Source organism: Alexandromys fortis, unplaced genomic scaffold (assembly GCF_014885135.2).
Source record: "Alexandromys fortis isolate MF-2015 unplaced genomic scaffold, M_Fortis_MF-2015_v1.1 scaffold_76, whole genome shotgun sequence".
NCBI lineage: Eukaryota > Metazoa > Chordata > Mammalia > Rodentia > Cricetidae > Alexandromys > Alexandromys fortis.
Window position 1 is genome coordinate 8,660,351 of NW_026067997.1, and position 11,195 is coordinate 8,671,545.

The 11,195-nt window shown below is 45.5% G+C and overlaps 1 protein-coding gene across 1 annotated transcript in view; it reads right to left on the bottom strand.

The window, feature by feature from the left end:
- Nucleotides 1-4,716: 4,716 nt before the first annotated feature.
- The window catches only part of Ccdc125 (coiled-coil domain containing 125), a 44,393-nt gene continuing 37,914 nt past the window's right edge, over nucleotides 4,717-11,195 (bottom strand). Inside the window, exons 10-14 of the mRNA XM_050160377.1 lie at nucleotides 10,605-10,720; nucleotides 9,145-9,252; nucleotides 7,665-7,833; nucleotides 6,907-7,037; nucleotides 4,717-5,706 (exon numbers count right to left, since the gene is read on the bottom strand). Of these exons, the coding sequence (XP_050016334.1) occupies nucleotides 5,401-5,706; nucleotides 6,907-7,037; nucleotides 7,665-7,833; nucleotides 9,145-9,252; nucleotides 10,605-10,720 (830 nt within the window). The 3' untranslated portion in view covers nucleotides 4,717-5,400. The remainder of the gene's footprint in view (nucleotides 5,707-6,906; nucleotides 7,038-7,664; nucleotides 7,834-9,144; nucleotides 9,253-10,604; nucleotides 10,721-11,195) is intronic.

Genomic DNA, 11,195 nt, shown 5'->3' on the forward strand with positions numbered 1-11,195 from the left:
TTAACAGGGCTAGTTATACAAATTCATGAGCTTTTTCATCCTTGATGCTGAAGATGCATCTTTTCACGGGAGAATTTCATCTCTTGCTTTTATTTACTTATTATGTGGATGGGTGCTTTGCTTGTTTGTGTATCTCTTGGAACTGGCATAACATAGTGATTTTTCTCATGGGCTGCTGTTGCTAAAATTCCTTCTGTTGAGATAGAAACAATTCCTACCCCCTCTTACCGTCCACAGACAGCCCAGAGTAAGGTTCCATAGAGTTCCCTTGGGGGGGAGCCATTGAGATTAGTAGGCTTACTCACAGAGCAGTGGGGGAGCCACAGCAGAAAGCCTGCATCCAACATGGATGTAACTCCCTGTGGGCGCATAGATGGAGACCCTCCCATACGCCCCAAGATCTATGTTATGTGCAGTTAGGGTAGAATCGTGAGTGACTGATAGGGACTGGTAGCTGCATACTCACTTGAAGTCACATGACCCTCCCCAGCCCTCTTCTTCCAAGAGGGAAGGTGTACAGTCAAGCCCGGCTAGACTTGTGAAGATGTCGGCAGACTGGTGTAGAGAATAGTTCTGTACTGGATAGCAGCTACTGGAGAGAAACTGGTTAAAAAAAATAGTAATAAAAGAAAGGGTGGGAGGCTGGGCTCAGGATAGGCGAGCTTGCTGGAGTCAGGTCCCCAGCCCTGACACAGGGCATCTCTCAGTTACTTTTCACTCTAGCTCCAGGGAATCTGCTGCCCTCTTCTGGCCTCCTGGGGATCTGCACTCACATGCCCCACACATGAAAATAAACCTTTTTGTTTTTGAGGCAAGGTTTCACTATGTAATCAGGGCCTCCCTGACCCTTAACTTGGTATTAGAGACCTGCCTACTTTTGTCTTCAGAGTTCTATGATTAAAGGTATACACCACCATGCCTGGCCCAAAATAAATCTTTAAAAGAAAAAAAAGAGTTCCTGACTTGTTACCCTTGTAAAGATAAATTCACATATGACTTTAATTTTATTTTTAAATCTTTTCATGCCAGTACCAGGAGCGCATGTGCAATTTATCTAATGTACATACTTATTTGTGAGGTCATAAAAATGTATGCATTTCTGTTAATGTTGACATTGTCCTGTTTCTATGTAGTTGATAATTTGTTGCATCCACACCAGACAGAATTATGCCTTCAAAGAGTTTGGAAGAAAAAAGTGATTTTAAAAAAAAAATCCCTTTAGCACTTCTCTTCCTAAGGTTGAATTTCACAGCATGTCTTGCACGTATTGATTATATCACTATCCCTTTTATAGCCTTTCAGACACCAAGTTGTCCAATCCATGAAGTATATTTCATCAAAGACTGAAAATAGCAGAAACAAGGTCAGAATAGTCTAGCTTCCAAACCACTGAATTGGTTGACAGCTACAACAAAAATGTAAATCTATCCTTAGTGAAGCGTGGGTGGTTGATGGCAGTGGAGCACACAGCTAAATCTGAGATAATAGTGCCAAAAGAACCTTAAAATGTGTCTTACCAGATTTTATATTGTACACTTTCAGGTATGGTTGGCCTGTGTTGCCCAGGCTGCCCTAGAACTCATTACAGGTCCATGCCACATGCCCAGCTTCTTCCCTGCTGGGTTTAGGGACTGCACTATGCAAGTATGTGGTCCTTTGTATCGTTATACTAAGCCACTGTTTTTAATTTTTTTGTTAAACTTGCGTATGTGTATGTGTGAGTATTCATGCATGCACATATGCTACAGAACATGTGTGGTGGTCAGAGGACAGCTTGCAGGCGTTGGTTCTCTTCCACTCGTAGGTCAGAGGGACCAAACTCAGGTCGTCATGCTTGACAGCAAGCGCCTTCACCAGCTGAGCCATGCACCGCAGACTTAGGTTTTAATGCCTTTTGGTTTGAAACAGGGGCTCTACAATATATAGCCCAAAGTGGCCTCAAACTCTGCCTCCCAAGTGGGATTACAGGCATGCGCTACCACGCCAGGCTACTAATGGGCTTCTGTATTGCTTAGAGCCTTGATAACCATTTAAGATACCTGTGCTAGCCTTAACACACCTGCAAGCACTCCTGCCTGTGTGCAGGTAAGATCCTAGCTGGATCAGATACAAGCTTTGCAGGTTTTTAACCTTAAAAAAGAAAACAAACTTATAAAACACACATATGCCTGGGGGCTGGAGAGATGGCTCAGTGGTTAAGAGCATTGCCTGCTCTTCCAAAGGTCCTGAGTTCAATTTCCAGCAACCACATGGTGGCTCACAACCATCTGTAATGAGGTATGGCGCCCTCTTCTGGCCTTCAGGCATACAGACAGAATATTGTATACATAGTAAATAAATAAATATTAACAAAAAAAAGTAAAAAAAAAAACCACATATGCCTTTTTGTTTATAATTATTTTTCCTTCATTTGTAGAATTTTTTCCAGTAGAGAAATGTAGAGGTTATACAGTGTTCCTGCTTCATGCCTTCACCCTGTTATGTACTCTTCCTATCGGAGAAATTGTGTGACTTCTGTGTTGTATACTTGTGTTTGATGTGTTAGTACGAGTGTCTCCCTGAATACATGTGTCACTGCCCACTTGAGGAGCTGCTCCGTGAGGGCTACAGGTGTGCTTCACTGTTCCCCACAGCCCCACAGATGGCGTGGATGTGCCTTACTGCTCTGTGCCTGCCGCCATGGGCGGACAAGGATGTGACCTCGTCCCATGTTTCCACTGTGCAAGCACTAGCCCGACCTTTGTGGGACCTGTTATTTAAATCCGAATTGAATGAGTGTGAAATAGTCACTCTCTGCTGAAGTAGACGTACATAAGTGACTGAGCAAGACTGTTACCAAGTCCTTCTGAGTGGAGGTTTTGTTTGTTTTGGGACAGAGACATGCAGTGTAGCCCAGGCTGTTCTTGACAATCCTCCCTCAGTCTCCCAAGTGCTGGGGTCATAGGCATTAAGTCACCCCAGTTTTGTCATCCCTCAGTAGCTCCCTATCCATGATAGTACACTGCTGGTTCAGAGTCATGTGATGACTGTACTTTCCCTTTACCTGTCTAACACGTCTGTCCGTGACTTCAGGTAACATTACGACGTCCACAGTCTAAATGGACCAGAAACGTCGTAGTCACTCTTAGACTGTATCATGAGATACGCTGTCCACTGGGGGAGGGTACAGCTAAAGTATTCTCTTTAATATTCAGTGTTTCATAATGAAGAAGTCTGTTACATTTCGCTCGGCAGGGATACATGCTGAGAAAAGCAGTTAGGGGATTTTGCCGTTTTCCAGGTTGTACAGTCCAGCATCACTGGGCTGTGTCGTCTAATGGAGCCACTGTTTGTGTGGCCTGTTAACCACACTGTGGATATATAGTATATAACTTAATAACCTGAGAGTTGAAGTGTTCATACCATTTTCCATTGATTTCAATAACTTGATTGATGTCCAACTCTTATTAAAATCATATGGCAGGCAGGTGGGCAGTGGTGGCGCACACCTTTAATTCAGGCACACAGGAGGCAGAGGCAGGCAGATCTCTGTGAGTTCCAGGACAGCGTGCTCTACAAAGTGAGTTCTAGGACACACAGGGCACACAGAGAAACCCTGTCTGAAAAAAAAAACAAAGGACCAAAACAAAACATGGCAGGCAGAAGCATAAACGTAGCCTTTATCATGGCTCAGGCAACTTCAGCTGAGACCTTTTCTGGGCCCATCACGTTACTTCCAGGACAGAATGAGAGAGCTGCTGAGGTAAATGTCAGCTTTGGCTACAGAATGTCTCTACTGACCAAAAAACTGCACTTAAAGGAACTAGCAGTTCATATGAAATAGCGCTAAAATCCCACCATAACATTACTGAAGAGAACAAGACAATCATTTCAAAATTTGGAATGGTAAATAAAAATTTCTGAAAATGGCAGATAAGGGTTCTTTAACAGTTGATCCTAAGTATTGTTTATTATATTGATATTTATCTGACCCATATAGTTATCCTAAATAAATACTAGTAGTAAAGGTTTTTTTTAATATTTTTATTTTATTATTTATGGGGTTTTTTTGTTTGGTTGTTTTTTGAGACAGGATCTCACTTCATAGACCAGCCTGCCTCTGCCTTCTGAGTGCTGGGATGAGGTGTGCACGACCATGCCCAGTTTCACTTATGTAGGGACAAGTATAAACCGCAGGGAATATGGCACTCAGAGGGCAGCGCCTGGGAGTTGGGTCTCTCCTAACTCGAGTCATGTTTACCCACTGAACATGCCACTGGCTCTAGTTTTGGTTTTGAGACAATTTTTATTGCTAGGTTGCATCCAGGCTTTACTAATACTTGCAAGCTTGAAGCCTCTTGAGTGTTGGGTTTACAGAGATATACCACCACACCCAACAGAAAAATTACTTCATCAGTCGGTAATTGTGTGTGTGTGTGTGTACACATGTGTGTATGCATGTGCTAACCAGAAGTCAGCCTTGGGTTTTGTCCACCTTTTTTTTGAGGCGGGTCTCTTGCTGGAATCTGAGGCTCTCCTATTAGGCTGGGCTGGCTGGCCTGGAAGCCTCTGCATCTCCAACAGTCAGGTGTGCTCCACTGCACTGGCTTTTCCTGTGGCTGCTGAGGATCGGACTCAGCCTCACGCTAGTAAGGGAACACTGCACCGACTGAGCTATCTCCCCAGCTCCAGAAATAACTGAATTTTTCCCAAGAATACTTGTCATTGAGACTGTCAAAATATGAAAAAGCACTTTATAAATAAACTGTCAACATAGTACATATAGAGTACAGTACTAATACATTTCTTATAGAACACGTGTTAAAGGTTTGAGTACTTGAGCTGCATCCTAAAACTAAAAGGGAGGGATGTGGTTAAACACAGACATTGTTAATACATGTATTACGATATCATAACGAACTTACTGCTTTGTAAATTACTATGCTAACATTTTAAAAATATTTAGAAAGCATACAACTTCTTAATATTATCAACATTATGTAATTCTTTTTGTGGTTTTTGGCAGTATCTGTATCTCGCTGTATCTTGTTGGCCCTCAAATCACAGTATTTTTGCTCAGGCTCCCAAGTGCTAGGATTTATTTATAAATTAGGATCCTCCATACTCTGGGTTCTCTTTCAAAGTCTTTACAATGCTGAACATCAAACCTGAGGCCTTTTTGGTTTTTCAAGACAGGGTTTCTCTGTGGAGCCCTGGCTGTCCTGGAACTTGCTCTATAGACCAGGCTGGACTCAGTTAGATTGCCTGCTTCTTCCTGAATGCTGGGATTGAAGGTGTGCACCACCATGTGCTAAACCCAAGGCCTTATGCACACTGACCAAGTGTCCTACCTCTGAGATACATTTCCAGCTCCAGACTTGATTTTTAACAGCTCTAATTCTGATTCCAGCTGGTTTATTTTTAAAATATATTTGATGGCAAAGAATGGGATCTTTTAAGAGTCCTTGAGCAGTCTGAATCTCTCTGGGGGTGGTGGACTGAACAAATACAGCCCACAGGGTCAGAAACATGGACATTTGAGTGTGCTGGATCACACAAAACACAGCGTCCTGAAACTTCCTGCCAGGGGGCTGTGAATGGGGATTTCTGGCTCGTGGGAATTTTGTCCTTATTCTTCTTGGCGGCAATGTCTTTGTCTTCCAGCGCCCGAGCAAGCATGTAACTGACCTTTCTTTGATGAGCCAGTGCTTCTTCTTTGTCATTCAACTGTAAGCAGAAGTTAGGGAAGTACCAGTTAGTGTATCAGGAAAAGGAGCGTTGCACTTTATCAGAAGACTGCATTCTAAATTTAGATTGGTCATATTTTAGGATAATCTTGAATCAAATGCTGTGGGATTTAAGTGAATTTTTAAAAATTTATTTGTTGTGCATGTTTATATCTGTGCCATGATGTGGGTGTTGGAGAAGAATTTGAGGAGTCACTATGTGTGTCCTGGAATCAAATTCAGGGCCTGGCAGCAGGCTCCAATCTTGATGGGTGAAATTGTGCTTTTTATTTTAAACTTTCATTTATGCGTAGGTTTGTATAAGTGCCATGTGTGTGCAGGTGCCTAAGAAGGCCAGAAGAGGGCGCCAGGTCCTCCAAAACTGGATTTACAGGTTGTTGTGAGCCACTACTTGAGTGCTGGGAATGAAAGTAAATGCTCCTAACTGAGGAGACAAACTGAGCCACCTCTCCAGCCCCAGGGGCTGGAAGGGCAGCAGTGAGGGGCTCATTAAGTAGGGTACTCAATGCATGCTTGCTTAACTGAGTCCAATCCTTGGAACTCACATAAAGATGAAGAAGAGAGCCAATCTACACGTGCCATGGCATGCTGTGCTCACACATACATCATACATACAACAACGATAATAAAACTTTCTTTAAAAAAACCCAAGGAATTAGTGTTACTTCTCTGTAACCCTGTAAGTTACCTAGAGATGGGGAAGATTGTATATCTGTGTGTAATCTCAACATGTACTACTGACTTGTGAAAAATATTTAAAGCTGTATCTGAATTGTTTTTTATGTATTCATATACAAATAAATGTCAGCAGAGTTAACGTGTGTCTGCTCTGAGCACTTGTGTCGGTGTCTTTGGTGTCTTTGTTTCACAGCCATCTGTGGAAGGTGCCAGGACTGACGTCAGGTCGTGTTGGTGACAAAGGGTCTGGAACTCTTAACTGCTCATAACTCCAGGCCGCACAGAAATGCAGGGAGCTGAGCTGGTTAGAACCAGTCACTGGCACACACACACCCCGTCAGCTGTCACAGAAGGGATCCTCACAGGAGTGGGGAGAGCTGGCAGGGAGAGGTTGGGGCATGGTGCCCGGTGGAGAAAAGGGTTTAAGAGGCCTAGAATGGGAGCCCATGGATTATCTGACCCGCAGTCCCTAACCAAAGCCAAGTGACGGCCTGGCACTAACCAAGTCTACTAGCATCTTAAGGACTTCTTGTGGGCTGTCTTGGTCTTCAGTCCTCTTCGAACTGTTTTCTGAAGGGAGCATCCCCAGCAGTCGCTGCCCTAAGGTCTTCTTTCTCCTTTGGGACGCATATCCTGGAATGGAGTGGGAGAGTCCAGCTGAGAAAATGACTCTCACTGACGTTAACTGCAGTAAAAGCCAAGGCTGATTAATTCCTGCAGCAATCCAGAAGTCATTCTCACAAAACCACAAGGACCAGTGTTGCTGGTTGCACAGCATGATGGGGGAGTGTGGATTTCAGGTGTGGGTGGGTGGGGACCTGGAGAGGGAGGCACGCTGTTGGAAACTCAGGCCCCAGATCATCACAGTCTTCTGGAGCAGCAGAAATCCAGATCTGTGTGAATCACTAACCATGCTACGTGGAAATACTGCAGAGGCCTGACAGGCACAGGCTGCTGCAGCCCCATCCATGCAAACAGCCAGAAGGGCCTGCACGGGATCCTCGCTCCACCTCTTAACCACTGAGCTTTAGATGTGTTTTCTGAGCTTCCCCCACACCCTCCACTTTTGGGGTCAGGGATGAAACTCAAGTTGTTAGGCTCAGTAGCAAGTCCCTTTAGGTGCTGAGCCATCGGTTTAGCCCCGAAACTTGCTAAATTTAAAACGAACAGCAGCCACATGAAAAGCCCCAGTTATACCTCTTTCCTGTGCTGACTTGGACCATATCCCAAAGCAGTTAGCACCCCCTTCTCCGTAGTTACCCTCGTCTTTCGGGTGCTGCCGGTTGGTCCACGCCGCTCGTCTACACTTATCTGCGTGCGCTAGTCTCAGCGCCTGGTCGTTTCTCCTCGTTAACTGCTGCTCAAAAGCAATTCTGAACGCATCTGCCATTATATGAGCCTCCTCCTTACTCTTCTGCAGAACTTCCAGCTGAAAGAGAGTTGGGGAGCCATGAGGTGAAACTGGAACCGTTTTTCATATGAATCGCTGTGTTCCTAGCCCCTATTCCCTCTAGCTTGTCTGCGTAAGTCAGCACTTGCCCATTCTACCGGCCCTCTGGATGCCAGCACCCTGTGCCAAGCCCCCTGCTCTTGAAACTCACCGCCCCTGCTGGGCCCTGTGCCTGTCCCGCCCAAATCCTGGAGGAAGGGCACAGCCGAAAAGAAGGAAAGCACCTAAGGCTGTGAACCTCCCTAGCTGAGCTTGAGTCTGATCCATGTGGTCCTATGCTGTTCTTCAGGAGTAGCTAATGTGTAGCTGCTAGCCTTCCTAAGTGATCTAAAGGCTTTAAATTCTCTGTCTTCAAGAAAGGTAAACCAGTGGCTGGGCATAGTGGCACATGCCTTTAATGCCAGCACTGGAGAGGCTGAGACAGGCAGATCTCTGAGTTCAAGGCTGGCCTAGTCTATAGAGTTAGTTCCAGGACAGTCAGAGGTACACAGAGAAACCCTGTCTCGAGACAAAGCAAACAGTAAAACCGTTTAGAATTTTGCCAAATCATAAATTTGGTTTGCACACATAAACATTTTTTTTTTTTCCGAGACAGGGTTTCTCTGTGGTTTTGGAGCCTGTCCTGGAACTAGCTCTTGTAGACCAGGCTGGTCTCGAACTCACAGAGATCCGCCTGCCTCTGCCTCCCAAGTGCTGGGATTAAAGCCGTGCGCCACCACCGCCCGGCCACATAAACATTCTTAATTAAAGTTGCCAATTATAAGGGCAACTATCAGCTGGTTAAGTGCCTGGCCTGTTGATGATACACTTCGTCTGTTTCCTCCAAGACAGTTGTCATCCTGTTAACCAGCAGGAGGACTGAGGCTTACTCTGCCCACAGCCACACGGACAGCAAACGATGGTGCTAAGGGCACCGCTGGTCAAGTCTATCTGCGTCCTCCTATGTCATTCCCCTGCTACCCAGGGTCAACTCTACTTATTTTAAGTGTAAACACAGTTTCCCTCTATTAACTGAGATTTGAAGGCCATGTAGAAATGAGAAAATATGAATTTAAGAAGTATTAATTACACACTTAGCCAAACGACTTTACCTGGCTTCAGATTTCACGCAATGCTCTATGTGTGTTTTGGAACCAGGTAAACGAAGTCTAATGCACAAGTTAATTCTAGCACATAAAACCAAGCGTAGGTTCCACAGCCAGTGACTCTTAAGATAAAACTCATTATTGCAAATCCTGCCATCTACCCTCCTGCTAATAAAGGGCCTGAACCAAGACATCTGATAAATACCTCATGTCTGAGCTGAAGAACCAGTTTCCGAGTGGATGCTGCCGTTTTGGCACAAGAACAGGGGTTCCCTCCAGGACCTCGACACAGGCAGGCGCCGAGGACTGCAAGCTTGAAACCCAAAGGCATTGCCTGTTACCAAGTGTCACGCTGTCTGAGCCACATAGACACCCCCCCCCATAGCCATGCGCATGCTAGTCAAGCCTCTGATTCAATAAAGTGGACAGTGTATATGTATGTGTATAATATATATGATGTATACTATACACACACACACACACACATATATATATATATATATATATTTAAAGAAAACAGGAATTCATGATCTGAGTGGAAATGGCCACAAATGAGACATCATTTCTTGCAACAAACACTCCAAAAAGAGTTTACATTCCTTCCTTCTCAATCTCAAAACCTTTAATCCTGGCATTCATCTCCAATAGCTTTGGATGTGCAGCAAGAATTTAGCCTAACCAAGTCTTTAATACTAACACCCAAAGTGAGTGCTGCCTGTGGTAGGCGTGGCCTTGTAGCCTGCATTCCCTGTGTCCCTCTCCTCCAACAAGACTGTGCTCAGAACGAACAATGAATTTTACTTTACCCCGGGGAAAGCAATCATGGCTCCATTCTTTTAAAAAATTACTCTGTGGGGCTGGAGAGGTGGCTCAGTGGGTAAGAGCACTGGCTGCTTTTCCAGAGCCCTGAGTTCAATTCCCAGCAACCACAGGCTTTCTCACAGCCCTCTCTAGTGGGATCTGATGCCCTCTTCTGGCATAAGGTTGTACATGCAGATAGAGCCCACACACAAAGATCAATCAAAAAATAAATATATTTCTTGGTCAATGACTATAATGAAGTCACATGTAGCCCTGGCCCCTCAAAACCAGACTAAAGCTGAAGTGAAGAAGCAGGGTCATGCATGGAAGACAAGAAAGAAAATGAAAGCAAAGGAAGACCCTCCCTTCGGTTTTCCGCCCATGATAGCAGCTAGGTACACTTACTAATTTAGCAGAGGCCGTCTGTAGTATTGTGCCATGCGTTCTGAAGTTTCATAAGGAATTTACCATAAAACCACCTAACTCCAGTCTGCCTAGGTGTAAGTCACTAGCGGTGTGACAGAGAAAATCACCCCTCGTTCCCGTCTCCCCTCGCGTGTGACATGGAGCTTGAGTCAGAGCCTGTTAAATGCGTCAGTCTTAGAGGACCCGACACCGGCCAAGGGCGGTACAGCCCACCCAGCCTTAGTTCCGTGACACTCCTTTTCAGCCCCTGGAAAGAGCCAGTCCCACCCAGCAGGGAGGCGTGGCACGGTAGCAGCAGCTGGCTAGAAGCGACCTGGGCGGTCACGGGTCTCTCGCACCCGAGTCTGAGGCGCTAAGTATGTTGCTGTCCTGAGCAGGCTGCAGAGAATAGGAAAGCAGCCGTTCCCTGCCGTGCGGCTTTCCCGGGCGCACACGTACCTCGAGTCCGGATACCTCTGTAAAGGCACTGTCCTTCTGAGCCATGTTCTCCCGAGCCACCTTCTGCTGTTTGACATCAAGCATGGCAAGGGTCTCCAAATACCGCTGGTTCAAAACTAGGAAGGACCACACACGACACTGTGAGTTCTCTGAGGCCAGCTACAGCCTCTCTATGGAGTCACACAGAAGCCACACACTCACTTCTAAGTGACACACCCATCAGCCATCACACAAGACTGGGCTCCATCCAGAAAACCTAGCTGATGAAACAGGAAGTAGCGTGGGAGAAAAGAGATACGGAGTAGCTCCTTTTTGTTGTTTGTTTTTCAAGACAGGGTTTTTCTGTGTAATGGCTCTGGCTGTCCTGGAACTCACTCTGTAGACCAGGCTGACCTCGAACTCAGAGATCCTCCTGCCTCTGCCTTAAATGCTAGGTGGGATTAAAGGTGTGTGCTGGCCAGGCGGTAGTGGCCTATGCCTTTAATTCCTGCACTCAGGAGGCAGAGGCAGGCGCATCTGGGGTTGGGGAGAGAAAAAAAAAAAGAGTCAAGGTGTGTGCCACCAAGTGGACTTTTTACTTTTTTTTTTTAA